This window comes from Furipterus horrens, unplaced genomic scaffold (assembly GCF_987537825.1).
Source record: "Furipterus horrens unplaced genomic scaffold, mFurHor1.1.pri manual_scaffold_17, whole genome shotgun sequence".
NCBI classification, from domain to species: domain Eukaryota; kingdom Metazoa; phylum Chordata; class Mammalia; order Chiroptera; family Furipteridae; genus Furipterus; species Furipterus horrens.
In genome coordinates, this window is record NW_028327187.1 from 39,135,238 (window position 1) to 39,155,648 (window position 20,411).

The 20,411-nt window shown below is 40.4% G+C and overlaps 1 protein-coding gene across 2 annotated transcripts; it reads left to right on the forward strand.

The window, feature by feature from the left end:
* Positions 1-39: 39 nt before the first annotated feature.
* RNF113A (ring finger protein 113A) lies at positions 40-18,376 on the forward strand. 2 transcript variants are annotated; one of them, XM_090264610.1, is made up of 3 exons: positions 40-1,207; positions 1,329-1,397; positions 17,895-18,376. In XM_090264610.1, exons 1-2 carry the CDS (start codon positions 217-219, stop codon positions 1,385-1,387), a joined length of 1,050 nt encoding a protein of 349 aa, XP_090120736.1. In that variant the 5' UTR covers positions 40-216; the 3' UTR covers positions 1,388-1,397; positions 17,895-18,376. The 2 variants fall into 2 exon arrangements, with proteins under 2 accessions (XP_090120736.1, XP_090120735.1); XM_090264609.1 differs by having other exon boundaries at positions 17,922-18,376.
* Positions 18,377-20,411: the final 2,035 nt, after the last annotated feature.

Below are 20,411 nucleotides of genomic sequence, written 5' to 3' on the forward strand. Positions count from 1 at the left end.
GGCAGCTCCGCCTGGGCGGGGTCACGTACACCACTGGACGTAACGACGGTGGCCGGCAGGGCTCTAGGGTGGTGCACTGTATCATCTCAGTGCTCCGCAGTTCTTCCGGAGCTCATTTTGCTCCCTCTTCTCGGCGGAGCGTAGGGCGTGAGATAACGTGAAGCAGCCCCACGCGACCCAGAACGCCGCAGCCGTTTCGGAGCTCAGGATTGGAAAATGGCAGAGCAACTCTCTCCAGCAAAGGCGACAGACCAGGTTTGCACCTTCCTATTCAAAAAACCTGGGCGAAAGGGGCCTGCAGGCCGCAGGAAGCGCCCAGTCTGCGACCAAGAGCCCGGAGACAGCAGCAACAGCAGCGGTGACGAAGGAAGCACTGTGGTTCGCCGAGAGAAGAAGCGGGCGACGCACAATCCCATGATACAGAAGACTCGTGGCAGTGGTAAACAGAAGGTGCATTACTGCAACTTGAGTAGCGAGGAAGAGGAGGAGGGGAACGGGAACGAGTCTGAGGCCCTCCGTGTGTTCTACAAGTCCACGCGCTCGGCGAAACCCGTGGGGCCAGAGGATATGGGGGCGACTGCTGTCTACGAGCTAGACACAGAAAAGGAGCGTGACGCACAGGCCATCTTTGAGCGCAGCCAGAAGATCCAGGAGGAGCTGAGGGGCAAGGAAGATGACAAGATCTATCGGGGAATCAATAACTATCAGAAATACATGAAGCCCAAGGATACTTCCATGGGCAATGCTTCCTCCGGAATGGTGCGGAAAGGCCCCATCCGAGCTCCCGAGCATCTACGTGCCACCGTGCGCTGGGATTACCAGCCCGACATTTGTAAAGACTACAAGGAGACTGGCTTTTGCGGCTTCGGAGACAGCTGCAAATTCCTCCATGACCGATCAGATTACAAACATGGGTGGCAGATCGAACGTGAGCTTGATGAGGGTCGCTATGGTGTCTATGAAGACGAAAACTATGAAGTGGGAAGCGATGATGAGGAAATACCATTCAAGTGTTTCATCTGTCGCCAGACCTTCCAAAATCCAGTTGTCACCAAGTGCAAGCATTATTTCTGCGAGAGCTGTGCACTGCAGCATTTCCGCACCACCTCGCGCTGCTATGTCTGTGACCAGCAGACCAATGGCGTGTTCAATCCAGCGAAAGAATTGATTGCTAAACTGGAAAAGCATCAGGCTGCAGAAGAGGATGGTACTTATGATTTTCCAGAAGACCCCGATGAGGGTCCAGTTCCCATTACTTAGTTTTCCCATTATTCTCCAATCTCAAAATAAATATTTTGGAAATCTTAATTTGTGTCCTTCCTTTCTAGGGAAAATGACTGAGGAAAAGGCAGGTGGTGAAGTAGGTTCCTGGATAGATGGCTTGTGAAAGCATCAAGGTAGGTGTAATCTGTATTTTTACCTCGTATAAATGCTGCCTGTGTGTAACTTTTCAGAGCTCTTTGGCATAAATTATACGGATGAGAGAAGGTCGAGGAAAGAGCTAGAATTTGCTTGAAATTTCTGACCAAAGGTATTATGAAAGGAAGAACTGAGCTTATTTGTTATATCATATTTCTCCATCACTTAATGGTTTATTTTATGCATTATCTCTATTGGGAGCCAGTGGTGTACACCCTAGCCAAGATGTGTTTGTTTGGGACAGGTGGCTAGCACCACAGAATGCATGTATGGAAAATGGTCTTTGCTCTCTTTGAAGTACCTACAGTAACCAACCCCCTTCCATAGATGATTGAAATGATCTATGGTGTGCTGTCCATTATGATAGCTGCTGGCTTGTGTGCTGTTGAATACTTGAAATGTGGCTGGTAACCACCACAGTGGACATTGCAGTCCTAGACTGAACTTTCGAACATACAGAGAGCAAAAACCTAATATAGTCATACCTGAGTACTCGTCTGGTTCAGAACTCGTCAAACCCTGTACTTGTCGCATTTTGATGAGGAAAAAAATGTTTCAGCACTGGGCGCTTGCTTGGAACTTGTCATTTTTGCTGGAACTTGTATGAGTCACGCTGCTGCCCTGCAAGAGAAAATGCTTCATCACTTGGTACTCGTCGGTTTTGGCACTTGTCACGAGTTCTAGAACAAATTAACGACGAGTACTGAGGTACCACTGTATTTATAATGCATTCTCTGAAAGTCTGGCCTCACAGACCCTGTAATATAGTTGATGGTGCACTATTAATCTGTGTGCCTGTATTCCCAACTAATTTGTGAACTAGTCCAGTGCTTGGCATATAATAGGCCCTTAATAAACCAGAAAAGTTTCAAAAGGGAGAGTGGGGCTAAAGCCTTGAATCCTAGCTGAGAAGCTTGACTATACTCTGTAGGTAATGGGGAGATAGCAGAGTTTGGGGGAAGGGAACACAATCAGACTTCTTAAAAATGTTGTGGTTGCAGGCTACCAGATAGGTTGCAGGGAGATGGATGACAAGAGGTAGGGAGGCCAGTTAAGCCAAATGATTAATACATTTTAATTGATCTGACTAGAATTTGGACTGATCCTAGGAAAGAGATGCAAGAATAAACTGTGGGTTAGGATTTTTTTTTTTAATTCACATCATGTGTCCATTTAAAGATATTTGAGCAGCTATTCTGTGTCTGGCACTGTGCTTGGCATAGGGGATATAAGCAAACAAAATGGACACAGTCCTGTACTCATGGATCTAGACACCAAAGAGTGACAGGTGTGATGAGTACAAGGAAGAGTGCACTGGCTTGATCTCTGGATAAACCTAATTTCAGCTTTGGCGGAGTTGAGAATTACAAACTCACTTGATACAATGTAAACCTTATTTTGTTTTTTTGTTTGTTTTTGTTTTAATTTGTTTGTTTATTTTTTTTAGAGGAGAAAGAGAGGGAGAGAAACATCACTATGTGGTTGCCTCTCGCTTGCGCCCCCAACTGGGGACCTGACGTACAACCTAGTAATGTGCCCTGACTGGGAATCGAACCAGCGACATTTGGCTCGCAGGCCGACGCTCAATCCACTGAGCCACAGCAGCCAGGGCTTAAAACTTATTTTGTTTATTCTTGTTTATTTGTATTTCCATAAAAATTTTAGGCCCTGGTGGTTCAGTTAGCTACAAGGTTGCAGGTTTGATTCCTGTCAGGGCACATACAAGGAATCAACCAATGAATACATCAATAAGAACAACAAATTGATGTTTCTTTCTCTTTCCCCCTACCTCCCTTTTCCTCTCCCTCCCTCCTTTCCTTTCTAAAATCAATAAATTTTTTTAAAAAATTAGATCCATCATGTCAGCCTCTACAAAAACATGCTGGAATTTTGGGATTGCATTAAAATTATAAATTTGTAATAAATAGATTTCTTTTACCCATAACTGCTACTATTAGTAAAATCACAATGTTAACAGTGGTACAACACTATTAACTAATTCACAGGCCTTATTCAAATTTCTTCAATTGCTTTACTAATATCCTCTTTCTGGGCCACAATGCCATCCAGGGTCACATGCACTTAGTTGTAATCTCTCCTTAGTCTCTCTTATTCTGGAAGAACTCTCCATGCTTGTCATTCATGTCCATGACACATCTGAAGAGTGTTGGCCAGTTATTTTATAGCTACATTCCAGATTTGGTTTGTCTGATGTTTCCTTATGATTAAATTCAGGTTATTCATTTTTAAAAGGAAAACTATAGGAGAGATGCTGTACTCTTCTCAGTGTATTAATGTGAAACATTCTATAACAATGTAAAAAGTATAATGGTGATATGCTAGATACTTGAGAGGCCTACTGGGTAAGGGCTTAAGAAAGCATCACACCGGAAACAGAATTTAAGGGAAGACACAAAGAGACAGAGTCGAACAGGAACCAGGAGCATATACTGCCATGGCTGGCAAAGGAAGAGTGTTCTTAAAACGTCTCAAGGAAATAAATATGGCAATGAGTAGCAAATTAATCATTAAAATCGCTCATTTAAAAAAATATTCCTGAGAACTTATACTAAAAAATTATTCAGAAATAGAATAAAGCTCTATTTAAAAAGATACACAGTGAGGGAGGGGGGTGCTGGGTGGAGGGGAGCAAGGGGGAGAAAAATGGAACTGTTGTAACAATGTAATCAATAAAAAACATTAAAAATAAAATAAAATAAAAAGATACACAGTGAATAGAAAATTGTCTAAAGTAATAGTCATCAAATGGGAACATTGCTTATTTTTGATGGTGTGAGTCTAGGGAATTGCTTACTTTTCTCTTTGGACTTTTCTGTCTTGAGTTTTTTTGAGATTTTTACACTATGTTTAAATAGTGAAATTATATTTCTGGGGGAAAATAAAAATATATACATTGAATTGTTATATATTATGTACGTTGAGAGAAAGGGTCTAGGAGAAAACAAGATGAAAGGGAAAGAATGCTGCTTGATGACTAATTCTAGATGGTAGCTCGAACTGAGATGGAATGGGATTAAAAGCATACATCAAGAAGTTAGTCTTACAGAGCTGAGAGAAGAGCCTACTTACTAACCCACATGTTTTTTAATACCTGTCTGTGAATCTTAAGAGAATATACAATCTATATGCAAATGAGCACTATTCTTAGGATCCACAGCATTCAGGAGATGATTCGTTGGCAGCCGTCCGTCTCGAGAGACGATGGTGTAGCTTCTTAAGAGTCTATCTGCACCGCCGAGAATGGCTGTGCAGTCCGACTCGGGAGTGACACGGTATCTGTCTCCTCCCGTGTTGAATCGACATCTTGCGATGACGCTGGAGTGTCCTCTCCAGTGGAGCTGAAGCTACAGAGCCTGGGCAGGGTGATATGGAGGGTCTGCTGTTGCCCATGCAGCAGACCCCCCCTCTCTTCGCAGCTGAAGGGCCCAAGGGAAAGACGGAGTCAATACAGCTTGGCTTCAGGTGCGCCGCAGGAGTTGCCGGTGTTGACTACAACGTCAAACCGCCTTAGGGACTCCGGCTCCGGATTTTCTGTCGGGGTTTACTCCCTTAGCCTTTCCCCTGAAGAGGTATGCCGCAAGGCAGCGGAGGTTTTTTGGAGTCAGAGTTTTCCTTCTCTGATGTACCCTGACTGGAAGATCGAACCAGCGACACTTAGCTCGCAGGCCGACGCTCAATCCACTGAGCTAAACCAGCCAGGGCCAGGAGATGATTAAAGGGATCGTAACTCCACAAAAGTGCATAAATCAATGGTGTACTCAAGGTTTTTTTCATGTTTACAAGTTTATGATTACATTTTTTAACAGTGATCTAGAGGATTACAATTTTAGACCAGTATAGAGGCTAACAATGCAGGATGCTTCTCAAGAATGTATACTTTTTAAATAAGAACTCTTAGCTTTTTCTTGTTGTAAGTCAGGCCTTTTTTTATCACCTTTAATCAAATGGTGCAACTTCTTCATAGGTGGAAACGAAATAGTTGTTGTTAATTTTTTTTAAATTTTATGTTGGAGGGAAAAAAGCCATGCCTACAGAGACGAGATTGCAGCTGGACTCTGAAGGAGCTAACCTAGTCTGAAATCAGAGGCATCTCCCTTAGGATATGACTCTGGTGGGGGAGAGAATATCCCAGGTAGGGGGCTAAGTATTGGGTTGGCCACATAGTTAGTTTAGTTGTTTCTGTAAGGTGGCTTTAGTAGTGCTTAGTTGTCTTTAACTTCATTTGAAACAATTTTGTTAGATTGTATTGTGACAGTTGTCATAACAATATACATTTAAAAAAATCAAAATTGGTGATTTTTTGTGCAGGCATTTTAATATTGAATATGGAAGAAAATATGAACATTTTCAGCATATTCTTTATTTCAAGAAAGGTAAAAATGCAGCGTAAACGAAAAAAAGAAACAAATTTGTGCAGTGTATGGAGAAGGTGCTGCAACTGATCGAACTTTCAAAAGTGGTTTCCTAAGTTTCTGGGTAGTATTGACATTTTGGCCAAATAATTCTTTGCTATGGGGCTGTCTTATGTATTGGAAGATGTTGAGCAGCACCCTGGCCTTTACCCACTAGAAGCCAATAATGGGAGATAGCCGACATACTCAAAATATCCAAATCCATAAAGTTATCAGTGAAAGTGAAACATGTGTCTTTTATTTTACATAATAAAGTAAATGGACTTTTTGGCCAACCCAATATATACCAAGAACCTGAAGTGAGAGGCTGGTTTCAGCTCAGAACTCAGAGCAGTCCGGGATGGCTGGAGGATAAAGACAAGTTGGCCAAGTAGTCAGGCCAAAGAACAGACACCTTGTAAGTCATATTCAGGACTTTGGACTTTATCTGAAGGGCAAAAGGATGCCTTCAAAGGATTTTAAGAAAGAAAGTGAAATGACCAGATTTGAATTTTATAAAGATAATTCTGGGGTATGGAAAATGGATTGAAGGAACCAGACGTGAGACAGAGATTGGTTAGGCTAGTACACAAGACTGGAGGCTGTGTATATCCTTTTCATCAATAGTTTTGAGCACCCACCTTGTGGTCAGGTACTGATTGATTTAAGCACTGGAGATAGAACCATAATAAAAGCACTCAAGTCCCTCCTCTCAGAACTTACATGAGAGACAGTAACAGATTTATACATACATATACATAGTATCAGACTGAAATAAATACTATGAAGAGTAATGAAGCAATGTATGGGGTTAAGAGTGCAATCATATGGGGAATGCTATTTTATACAAGGTAGGGAGGGAGGGCCTCTTATGATAAGGTGGCATTTGAGCAGAGACCTAAACAAAGCAGGTATCTGACAGAAGAGCCTTTCAGAAAACACCCATATCCAAGGCTCTGAGGCAGGAAAGTACTGGACATGTCCTAGGAAGAGTGAGGAAGAAATATAATTGGAGTGGACTCAAGGAAGACAAAAGGGCTCTAAGATTAGGTAACAGAAGTAACAGAGGTAGGGGGTAGCCTGTTAACAGCCTTATTCTCAGTGTGATGGAGAGCTGCTGGGAGGTTTTGAGCAGAGGAATGACATGATCTGATGCTGGCTTTCAAAAGAATCCTTCTGGAAGTTTTGGGGGATAGAGGAAATGTTTTATATCTTAATTGGGGTATCTGTTGCATAGGTGTCTGCATTTGTGCAAACTCATAGGAATGTACACTAATTTGTATTTCATTGTATGTGATTATATCTCATTAAGAAATATCTTCAAGTCAAAGGAGGGAAAAAAGAAGGAAACTGGTTGCTAGGTAGAAAATAAAACAGGCCAGGAAGGTCAAAGGACGAAGGGGACGGATTACTTAGAAGGCCACTCACTGCCTTTTTCCAGGTGAGAGATGATAGTGGCTCAAGCCAGATGGTGGTGAAAAGGGGTCAAGGTAAAACTAATAAGGAAGTTTCCCGGTGAGTTAGATATGGGGTGTAAGATAAAGAGAAAGGTCGGGGTGACCTCAAGATTTTTGACCTGAGCAACCAGGTGGAAGGTGGTACCACTCACTGAGATGGGAAGATGCACATACATAAAAGTGCATACAGCATGGTTTTGCAGTAAAACAAGTAATTACATAGGAACACCTACATAACTACTACCCAGGTCAAGAAATGCAAAGCTCCTAGATGAGAAAAACCTAAAAGAATTCACTGCCATACCGGTATCAAAGAATTGCTAAAGGCACTTCTTCAAGAAGAAGGAGGAAAGGATAAAAATATGATTAATAAAATGGTAACTACATACATACCTATCAATAATTACTTTAAATGTTAATGGATTAAGTGCTCTAATCAAAATACAGGGTAGCTAATGGAGAAGAAAATAAAATCCATACATATGCTGCCTAGAGAACCACTTCAAATCAAAAGACACACACAAACTGACCATAAAGGGATGGAGGAAGATATTTCAGGCAAATAGAAAAATTTTTAAACAACTAGGGTAGCAATACTTATATCAGACAAAATAGACTTTTAAACAAAGTCTGTAACAAGATAAAGATACAAAAGCAGCCTAAGTACCCATTGACAGATGATCAAATATACAGTGGAATATTACTCAGCCACAACAAAGAATCCAACAAGATGGATGGACCTAAAGAGTACTATGCTAAGTGAAATAATTCAGAGAAAGACAAATACCATATGATTTCATTTATATGTGGATTCCAGACAGTAAACAATCAAAACAAATGAACTCATAGATACAGAGAACATTTTGATGGTTGCCAGATGGGAGGGTGGCTTAGGGGACTGGGTGAAAAAGGATGAAGGGATTAAGAGGTACAAATTGGAAGTTATAAAATAGTTATGGGGATGTAAAGTACAGCATAGGGAATATAGTCAATAATGTAATAACTATGGTGTTGGGGGTTACTAGAGTTATTGGAGAGATCACTTCATACGTTATATATGTAAATATCTAACCACTATGATGTACACCTAAAATTAATATAATATTGACTGTCAGCTATAATTTAAATATAATTTTTAAGACCAAAAAAAAAAAAATCCATAGTATTGAGGTAAGGAGAAAAACAAAAGATATATGAAACCCAGGTCCTATTTTGCTTTTTAGCTTAATATAAAAAATTAAATTATAAACAGGGGCCCATTATATGTTAACCTACTAAAATTCCTCTTTCCCAATTAGAATAAAAGTATGAATTTTGAATTAAAGTTTCAGTACAAATTAGGTATGACCATTGGGGGAGGGAGCAGAAAGGATTAGTTATGAATTTGCTTAGAGATACAAAGTTGTATTTAAACTTGGTAAAGCAGCCTTAAGAGTCTTTCTTGGGTGCTACTTACACATTTTTTTTCTGATTATAGTCATGCAATATGATTCCATTTGGGATTTCAAGTAAAGTTGGAATGCTGTAATCTCTAAGGAACAAATAGTGTTTAAACAAAAAAAAAAAAAAAAAAAAGGAATGTGATAACTCTGATATAAAGTTCTCTTTCTGGAATTCATGATAAATGAAAATAATTTTGGTAGTTCCTATGTCATTATGCATCTCCCAAGCAATGTGCAATTCCTCATGTCACTACAACTTGGTTATTCACTGAAACACTGATCTTAGTGCAAAACAAGTTAAACAAACAAAGCCTCCTTCAGTTCCTGCCTTGCTTCATTATTAGAATTCACCTTCCCTTTCACCTCACCCACAATCACAGATATTGAATGCCAGATGTTGGTCTCACTGAAGGACAGGACATTTGACAATTAAACAGCAGCAAAATTGAAATCAGCTACCCTTAGTCACCAACTGGTGACTCTATTCCTATTTTTACATTTTTAAAGAATACTGTGTCCTTCCTGGGAGTTCTTTTTGCATTCCAGATTACAACGGGGACTGAAGTACAACAAAGGAAAAATGCAAAAAGTGTCAGGACAAGTTAGAAACATACACATAAAATTTTAAAGAAATGTCACTTAATTTAGCTTAAAGAAACAATTCTGCTTTAGTATCAAATTTAAGATGTGAGCAGAAAGTGTATATTCTAACAAATATAAAGGGAAGTATTTACAAAGAATTTTACAACTCTAATAATATTTGATTGTACCATTAAAAAATACAAAACTAACAACACTCAAGAAGCCCCTCATGTATCATTTTCCAGGTCACACCCCCTCCCCCTCACATGTACATAGGTAACCACTTGATGACTTTTATGGCAATCATTCCCTTACTTTTTTTTTTTTTTTAAACATTACTGTGTGGTTGCTTCTCACTCGTGCCCCCAACTGGGGACCTGACGTGCAACCTAGTCATGTGCCCTGACTGGGAATCGAACCAGCGACACTTGGCTCACAGGCCGATGCTCAATCCACTGAGCCACAGCAGCCAGGGAAAATTCCCTTACTTTTTGTTGTTGTTAACCCAGCCTTCCTCTTTAGCTATTTATCTCTCCTTCCCTCTCATCAGACCAAGGATAATGTCTACTTAATATCTTGCCTTTCTCATCTCCCATTTACTCTCTTTTGTAACAGCTTCATTGACATAATTCACATACCATGTAAATATCATATCATTCACCATTTTAAAGAAAACACTTGAGTGGCTTTTAGTCTATTCACAAGGTTATGCAAACATCATCTAATTCAAGGACATATTAAACACCTCCAAAGGAAACCCATCCCCATTAGCAGTCACTCTCCATCATTCTCCATCATTCCCCTTCACTCCCCACCTGCACAGGCAACCACTAATCTCCTTTCTGTTCATATATTTACTTCTTTGGGACATTTCTTATCAATGGAATCTCATAATACATTGTCTTTTGTGAGTACCTGCTTTCATTAGCATGTTTTCAAGGTTCATCCATGTTGTAGCATGTATCAGTACATTCCTTCATATGGCTAAATAATATTCCATTGTATGGATATACTACATTTTCTTTATCCATTCCTCATTTGGGTTGTTTCCACATTTTGGCTATTATGAATAATGATGCTATGAACATTCATTACACATGTTTTGTGTGGACATTGTCATTTCTCTTGAGGAGGAACCTAGGAGTGGAAATGCTAAGTCATATATGGTAACTCTCTTTAATCTTTTTAAAAACATGTTCTTTACTGAAGTGAGATTCACATAACATAAAATTAACCAATTTAAGTGAACAATTCAGTGGTATTTAGTACATTCACTGGGTTGTGAAGCTACCACATTTACATAGTTCTGAAACATTTTCATCACAAGAAAACCCCATACCTACTAAGCAGATGCTCCTCATTCTCTGCTTCCTGACTCCCCTAGTAACCACCAACCTGCATTCTATGTCTATGTATTTAGCTATTCTAGATATTTTATATAAATAGAATCATACCATATATAATCTTTTGTGTCTGGCTTTTTTTCACTTAATGTTGTCAAGGTTCATCCACATTGTAGTATATATCTACTTCCTTTAGGGGTCTGAATAATATTCCATTGTATGAGGTCTGTCCAGAAAGTACCCAGCCATGTAATATTAAAAAAGAGGTATATTTATTAAAGAAGATATAAGAAACTTTGTACATAAGACAATGACGCCTCAGTCCCCTTCGAAGTAGGCACCTTGGAACCTCACACAGTTTTCCCAATCTCCATCAGCTGCCACATTGTATTATCCTGAATTTCATCGACAGTCTGAAATCCCTTTCCTTTCAAAGATGATTTTAGTTCTGGGAAAAGCCAGAAGTCACAGGGCACCAAATCTGGGCTAGAGGGGGGCTGAGTCACGAGTGATTTGATGTTTCGCAAAAAAACTCTGTGAGATGTGATGCATGAGCTGCCAATCACCAGTTGCCCATAGCTGCAGCCTTCTGAATCATCTGAATAGTTTCCGCAGAGGAACATTCAAGCTTAATGCAAAATTTGATGCAGAATCATTACTCTGCTTGCTCAGTCATTTTGAATACGATGGCCGCACACTACACATGCTCACTCAACAGCATCTATCACCACAACTGACTAGTACAGTGAAGTTGTCATTGTTTATGCATGTGCATCCTAGTCCACTCGCCTTGGCTGCCAGGTAACATCAATGTTGTGCAAACTGTTCTCATTATATTAACAATGGTTGGACTTTTTGCAGATAGACCTCATATGTATATACAATTTATCCATTCATCTGTTGATGGATACTTGTGAGTTTTCTACCTTTTGGATATTATGAATAGTGCTGCTCTGAAAATGGGTGTACATAGAATAGATGTGAGTATCTGTTCTGAATTCTTTTCAGTATTCTTCCCTAGGAGTAGAGAATTACTGGATCATACGGTAATAGTGTCCTTAACTTTTTGAAGAATTGGCAGACTGTTTTCCATTGCAGAAACACCATTTTACATTTCCACCAGCATGTAAGAAGTTTCTGATTTCTCCACATCCTCATCAACACCTGTTTATTTCTTTTTTTTAATGGTCATCTTAGTGGGTGTGAAGTGGTGTCTCATTGTTTGGACTTACACCTCCCTAATGATTAATAGCATTGAGCATCTTTTCATGTGCTTGTTGGCCATATCATCTTCGGAGAAATGTCTATTCAAGACCTTTGCCCATTTTTAATATGGGTTCTTTAATTTTTCAGTTAAAAATTCTTTATATATTCTAGATACCAGACCCTTATCAGATATATGATATGCAGATATTTTTCCCATTCTGTGTGTTGTCTTTTTACTTTCCTATTGGTGTTCTTTGAAGCACAAAAAGCTTTAATTTTGATGAAGTACAATTTCTTTATATTCTTTTGTTATTCGTGTTTTTTGGTATATCTAAGAATACATTGACAAATCCAAGGTCCAATATTTATAGTTTTTCCTCTTACAACTAGATCTTTGATTCATTTTGAGTTAATTTTTATATATGGCATAAAGTAAGTGTTTGATTTCATTCCTTCGTGGCTACCCAGTGACCCAGCCACATTTCTTGAAAAGACTGTTGAATGTTCTTGGCACTCTTGTGAAAAATCGGTTGGCCGTAGACACATGGGTTTATTTCAAGACTCTCAATCATATTCCATTTATCTATGTCTTTCCTTATGCCAATGCCACAAGGTCTTGATTACTGGTGTTTTGTAGTAAGTTTTAAAGTCAGGAAGTGTGAGTCCCCCTAGTGTTTTGGACATCCTGGATCTCTTGCAATTCCTTATAAATTTTTAAAATTTTATTTATTTATTTTTAAGAGAGAAGAGAAGGGAAAAGAGAGGGAGAGAAACATCGATGTGTGAGAGACATTGATCTGTTGCCTCTCACACACTCCCAACCAGGAACTGGGCCCATAACCCAGGCATGTGCCCCAACTAGGAATTGAACAGTGATTCTTCACTCTGTGGGACAGTGCCCAACCAACTGAGCCACACCGGTCAGGGACAATTCCTTATGAATTTTTTAAAACATTTTATTTATTTATTTTTAGAGAGAGGAGAAAGAGGGGGAGAGAAACATCAATGTATGGTTGCTTCTCGCACGCCCCAAACTGGGGACCCAGCCTCCAACCCAAGCATGTGCCCTGACTGAGAATCAAATCAGCAACCCTTTGATTCACAGACTGGCACTCAATCCACTGAGCCAGACCAGCCACAGCCCTTAGGAATTTTTGAATCACCTCAATTTCTACAAATAAATGAGCTGGGGCTGATAGAGATTGCATTGTATCTGTAGATCAATTTAGGTAACAGTGCCATCTTAACAATATTAATGTTTAGGTTAACCTTCCAATTGATAAACACATGATGCTTTTGCATTTTAATCTTTTTATGAATATTTTAAATTATAACATTGATTATGCTATTACAGTTCTCTCAGTTTTCCCCCTTTGCCCCTCTCCACCCAGCACTCCCCACTCTCTCAGGCAGTTCCCACACCATTGTTCATGTCCATGGGACATAGATATAAGTTCTGTGGCTACTCCATTTCCTATCCTGTACTTTACATCACAGTGGGTATTCTGTAACTACCTATTTGTAAGTCTTAATCCCCTCACCTCTTCACCCATTCCCCCATACCCCCTCCCATGTTTTGCCATTTTTTTGTTCATAGTTTTGATCTTTTTTTTCTTAAATAAGTCCATTTAACATGTCATATAATAATGGTTTTGTATTAATGAACTCTTATTTTTTTCTTGTCTGGGAAGTTCTTTATCTATCCTTCGATTCTAAATGATAGCTTTGCTGGGTAGAGCAGTCTTGACTGTAGGCCCCTGCTTTTCATGACTTTGAATATTTCTTGCCAATCCCATCTAGCCTGAAGTTTCTTTTGAGAAATCAGCTGGCAATCTTATGGGAGCTCCCCTGTAGGTAACTTCTCTTCTCTTGCCGCTTTTAAGATTCTCTCTTTATCTTTAAACATTGGCATTTTAATTATGATGTGTCTTGGAATGGTCCTCTTTGCATCCATCTTGTTTGGGATTCTCTGTGCTTCCTGGACTTGCATGTCTGTTTCCTTCACCAAATTAGAAAAGTTTTCTTTCATTATTTTTCAAATATGTTTTCAGTTTCTAGTTCTTTCTCTTCTCCTTCTGGCACTTCTATGATGAGAATGTTGGACCTCTTGAAGTTGTCTCAGAGGCTGCTTATACTTTCCTCATTGTTTTGGATTATTTTTCTTCTTGTTGTTCTGATTGGGTTTTTTGTTGTTTGTTTGTTTAATATTAATTAATTAATTTTTTAACAAGGTTATTTTATTTTTATTTTATTTTATTTTTCTGTTTTTAGAGAGAGGGTAAAGGAGAAAGAAAGGGAGAGAATCATCAATGTGTGGTTGCCTCTCATGCGCCCCCAACTGGGGATCTGGCGTGCAACCTAGTCATATGCCCTGACTGGGAATCGAACCAGTGACACTTGGTTTGCAGGCTGATGCTCAATCCACTGAGTCACAGCAGCCAGGGCTTGTTTGTTTTTGCTTCCTTATGTTCCAAGTCATTGATCTCATTCTAGGCTTCATCCACTCTACTGTTGTTCCACTGTGAATTGTTCTTTATTTCAATTACTGTATCCTTCATTTCTGACTGGATCTTTCTTATGCTATTGATGTCCTCACTAAGTTCCTTGACCATCCTTATAGCCAGTGTTTTGAACTCTGCATCTGATAGTTTGCTTATCTCCATTTTGTCTAGCTCTTTTTCTGGGGGTTTGTTCTGTTCTTTCATTTGGGCCATGTTTCTTTGTCTCCTCATTTTGGCAGCCTTCCTGTGTTTGTTTCTATGTATTGGGTAGAGCTGCTTTGACTCTGTGTCTTGGTAGTGTGGCCTAATACAGTAGGTATCCTGTAGGGTCCAGTGGCACAGCCTCCCCTATCACCCAAGCCGGGTACTCGAGGTATGCACTTTGTGTGGGCTAAGTACACCCTCCTCTTATACTTGAGCCTTGGTTACTGTTGGCAGATCAATGGGAGGCTGCAAGGACTGGCTGTGCACACTGACCACCAACCTCCTCTGTGGCAGATCAGCTGTGCAGGGACAGGGTGTTGGTTCTCCAACATGGTCTGTAACTGTCCACTGGGTGCGCTGGCCCTGGGGTTTCCTGTGTGGTGCAGGCCAAGGTCAACCCCCACCTGTGTTTTGCCTGGGGCCAAGCTGTGTGAGTTATAAAGCAATCTGAGATGGCTGCTACTTGTGCTGGGCTTGGAGAGTCCCAGGTGAAGCCAAGCTGTGGAACTAGGCTGGCTGCTGGTAGTGCTGGGCCTGGGACTCACTGAGGCAAGCTGTTGCTTGTCTTAGGTGCTTTAGGAAGTTGTGAAGCATGAGCCAAGACCAGACATTCATACGGAAAAGCAGCTTGGGGGGGGTGAGTCTCTGGGGATCTCCAGGGTGGGTCAAACAGTTAGCCAGGTTGATGGCTTCTCAGATATGGTACCATCTTGCTGGCTCTGGGGGGGAGGCACATTTAGAAAAGGGACAATGGCCTCTGCTGGCCTTGATGCCAGACACTTCACTTTCTCCCTGTGTACCACTGGTGCCTTTCAAGCTGCTACCCTGGTGCTGGAGGGAGTGAGTCTGAGTAGGTGAGTCTGTGTGTAGGGTCTTTAAAAGGAACTGCTTTGGGCTCCAGCATTTTCTTCCACCGACTCAATCCCCGCTGGTTTTTGCACCCAGAAGTTTTGGGGACTTATCTCCCTGGCACTGGACCCTGGGCTGGGGGACCTGGTGTGGGGCTGGGACTCCTCGCTCCAGAGACATCCCTCCTGAATTTTTATTCACCATATGTGGGTGAGACACCAGCCCATTCCACATCTGTGCCCCACCTACGTGTCTGTATGGATGTAGTTTCTTTAATTCTGTAGTTGTCAGACTTCCATTCAACTCCATTTCTGATGGTTCTGAGTGATGGTTCTATATTTTAGTTGTAATTTTTATGCAGTTGTGTGAAGAGGCGAGCTGTGTCTGCCTATGCCACCATCTTGACCAGAAGCCATGATTGTATTTGGATAGGGTCTTTATAAAAGATGTGACTAAGTTAAAACACTAAAGGTGGGCATAATCCAATCTAAGTGGTATCCTTAGACACACACACACACAAAAAAAAAAAAAACAGTAAGGGCACATGTATACAGAAGAATGATGGGAGGACACAGTGAGTGACAAGGCAGCCATCTGCAAGCCAAAGAAAGGCCTTAGAAGCAACAAAACCTGCAGACACCTTGATCTTGGAATTTGGAATTCTAGCCTCCAGTACTGTGAGAAAGTGTCTGTTGTTTAAGCTACCCAGCCTGTGGTGGTATTTCGTGATGGCATCCCTACCACACTAACATAAGCCCCTCTAGTAAGTTTTTCATTTCATTTACTGTACTTTTCGACTCCAAAATATCCATTTGGTTCTTTATATAAATTTTAATCTGTTGATGTTGTCTGTTTGATACAACACTGTTACCCTACCTTTCTTTTTTTCTTTAATCAAGTTTTCCTTAATTCTCTGAAAGTATTTATAACAGATACTTTGAAGTCTTTGTTAAATCTGTCATTTGGGCATTCAAACGCAGTTTTTGTTACCTGCTTCCTTCCCTGTGCCACCCCCCAGTGTATGGGTTATACTTTCCTGAGTAAAGTTAGAGATCTTTTGAAGGAAGTTCTCTAATCAGCGTTTAAGATTTGTCCTCAGCCCTGGAAGGCTTCTCCCACCTGTCTCTTTACCCAGTTCTCTCTTGGAGTTATTGGGCCTATAATTTAGTCTGTATCTCCACTGAATCTACCAATTTCCTCACAATTACCTTTCATCACAACTTCCACTGTTTTAGAGAATATCTTTAAACTTGACCTCCATCCTGTTTTGCAAATGTACCTTTGAAAGAGATTAGGAGCTATTTTGTGAACTGCTTCTTCCCCCAGGAAGAATCTCCAGACCAAGACTATGGAGTTGGAGGTGGGGTAAATGACTTGCTTTTCTCTGAGTGATGTCAGCATGTTAGAACCTGAGTATTAAGGGGAGACGGGAGAGGTCCCAGCTTGCCTCTGCCAGTGTGGAACCAACTTACTAGCCAGAGCAAAGGTATCAGGGCCCCATTATTTTCAGCTGCACCATGCTTAAGGTACAGTCCCTGTCCCACCAGAGGGAGCTAGGTGAAAGAAGGGATCCCCACCTCTCTCCTGTACTATCCTAGAACTTAGCCTCAGCCACAGGTAGCTGAAAGCAGAATGAGGAATGCTGGGAAGATAAGCCCCCCAACTGGGAGCTGCATAGAGAGGAGGTCCTGTATTCTTAGCTACAGTACTTATTTGTCTGTTGATCAACAATTTTACTTATTTATCTTTTAATCAACATTTCTTTATCTGAGTAACCAATTTCAGATACTTTTTTCATCAATTGCAGAACCCCTGGGGCACAAAGATTGAATTGCTTGGAGTCACTCATTCCAGTTCAAGGAATAACAGCCTTCCACATCCATTGATCATTTAAGCCTATCAACTAAGGCTAAAATCTTTTAACTCTTGAGTTCCCCTATCAGTTTTTTTTAATAGTTTCACTGAAGAGTGGGTCCATGGAGCACAGCCTGCTGCCTACAGGAAGTTTGTTCTTCCTCCCATTTCCTCTTTTAGCTCACCAAAAAGCCTTCTTACCTGTTCAGAAATAATCAACTTATTTTAGGACAAACTTATAATTTCCCTCAAAAATGTATCTCTATACTTTATATCTACTGAAAACATATCCTACTTTCCTTGCATTCTTAGTTGATTCACTTAATATTCCTAGTAGTTTCAATTACATATATTGGATTTCTTAACCCCTAAAAACCTCAATTTCTAATGAAAACTATGTAACTGTGAACTGTTGAAACTGATTTTAGGTTTTAGTTGAAATTAGTAAATTAGCTTTTTTAAGAGTCTTAGTTGCACTGGAATGTAGTTATGGCCTGGGGCCTTGAGGCTTGCATATAAAGCAAATTTCAGGAACAACATAAAAGCATACTTTGCTTAAGATAATACAAGAATGTAACCTGTTAAGCATGGGATGTATAGCTCTGCTTTTTTTCCTGCTCTCAAGATAATGTCACTAACTCACAATCCCAAGATGTCTTGCAGAAGTCTGTAAGCAGAAAAGACCACCTGGCCATAGTCACGAAGACCCTGGACAGGATGCCAACAAGAACTAAAATGAGGTTAAGAAAATTGCTGAAGCTTGCACAAGAACTTACCGATCAACATAGCCCACAGCCTTGAATCCCTTATTCATGCTTACTCATGTTTTTTTTAATTTTTGTTTTTGTTTTTGCCTTTAAACACCCCAATTGTAAGCCATTGGTGATCTGGGTTTTTTTAATGTATATTTTATTGTTTATACTATTACAGTTGTTCCAATTTTTCTCCCTTTGCCCACCTCCACCCAGTACCCCCTTCCCTCCAGCAATCCCCCTGCTTAGTTCATGTCCAGGTGTTGTGCATGTTGATCCAGGTTTTTAAGTGATAGCTTCCAGTTCTCCTTGCATGGTGCCCTGCAATAAAGCTACCGTAATTCCTCCACTGCAATTCTTGGTGTTCGGTGTTTGGCTCTTCTTGGGGGAAAGCCACAAAAGTCTGAATTCAGGATCAATTCTGAAAAACTGACACATAGCCTTATTCAGATTCATAAGAGCTCATCAGAGGAAACTTACAGGGGCAAGGCAGCTATTCCCAATGGTGGCCAACTGGAGAAAAATCCAAACCCCTCCCAGGACAGGATCCCTTTTTATAGGGGGTTAACAGGGTGGGTAGTCTTGTAGACCACCAGAAAGAACAATGCATTTCTAAGTTAACAGATAACATCATGCGGTTATCACACTACACATTCATTAACCTCCTTCCTGGGGGCATGGTGTTTATCTTTGGGCAGCATTCCAGTTTTCTGGGTAGTCAGCCAAGCCTGACACTACAGAGTTAAACAGAAAGTCCAACATTTCCCAGCGGCCTTTGCTGCTGATCCCTATTGCATCTAAAATGAGTTCCCCTACAGTGCTGCTGTGTGCCAGGTGAATGAACTCTTATCTATAGCTTCCATTAAGATTTTATCAACAAGTTTTTGTTTTATAGTACCAGGGAAGGGAAATTTTCCCCAGCCAGACATAATACCCATTCCTATTTAAACATTCAGGTAAAGTTGACATAACTTCTTTACATAATAGATGCTTAAACAATCCAACTTTCATATTCTTCTTAACCATACATTTTTATGTTCTATCAATCTAATTATAGTCTGAGTCAGGAATTCACCGATGACATTTTGTCAATCTTTAACTTGATAAATAGGCCTAATGGCTGCCCCAAGCAATTGCTGGTCAGTTTTCCCATTGCAGTTTTTGCCTTTTGGCTTTTTAAATTTCTTCAAACTGTGGTAAATAGATATGACATGTGCAGGGCCCTTTAATATTGAGGGACTATAAGGGGATCTCTATGGCCTGCCCAACTTTAGATTTTAACCCCAGCAATGTCCATTTATCCCATTTCTTAATAATCATCTAAAGATGTCCATCCTGCTAGGACGAGTCCTGTGAAACTTCCCTTTCTGTTTCCTGTTTCTTTGCTCCTATCAATATTTGCATTATTCACCTTATTTCTTAATACCCTTTTGTAAAAAAAATTCCAAGAGCCTCTGGACTCTCTCCTGGGCCTCTTTCCATTATCTTTATTAATTAACCTAATGCTTTTATTGGCATCTATAAACCCATGAGGGAAGCTGAGACAACGGATTCAATAAGACTTCTCAACCTAATTTTTGTTTATAAGGCTAGTCATTATACTTCTTGTAAAGGCCAGAGACTGCCATCCTGCCTGCCCCATGACCTGCCACCTACATCAGATCTTGCAAAACAAGCAATGTCCTGTAGTCTCGTCTGTCATCCTCTGTACTCGAAACTACCACTCCCTGTCATCACACCTGGGGTCCTGTGTTCTCAGAAACCCCCTCTCCCAGTTTTGCAAAAATCAATTGCATTAGTCTGTGGTCAGATTGCTATCTATGCTTGCTCAGACTCTGATAATCCTCCGTTACCCAGGATTAAAGCCCTTAAAAACCCCGCTCTGTTTTCTGCTTGGGGCTGCAGTCACTCCAGACTCAGACGGCCTGCTTGGACCTCTGCAATAAAGGCTTTGAACTGATTTACATGTCCCCTCCCTTCTTCCTCGCACGAATCTAACAATTTTCTGTATACGCTTTTGAAATTTGTTCTTTCTATAGGTACCAATAAAACAGCTGTCATGACGAGAGCTCTCAAAAAATTTTCCAATTTAGGTTTTTGTTTTCAATTCAGAGGCTACATCATCTGACTATTTGACAAGATCAGTTAATCTCAGTAGTGACTGAAGCCAATGTTTTCTGATTTAATCAAGGAAGCAAGAGCAGTTCACAAGAGATCAAAGGACGCAGCCTTCACAACACCGAAAATCTCACTCCCAGAGTAGTCTAAGACAGTGAAAGCCATTCATTATTACAGGTGGTAAAGCAACAAAGGTTGAAAAGACAAAGGCCCCTTATGGACTGGCATCCCTCATGGTTGGATAAAAAGGTGAGAAAAAGACAGTCAAATGG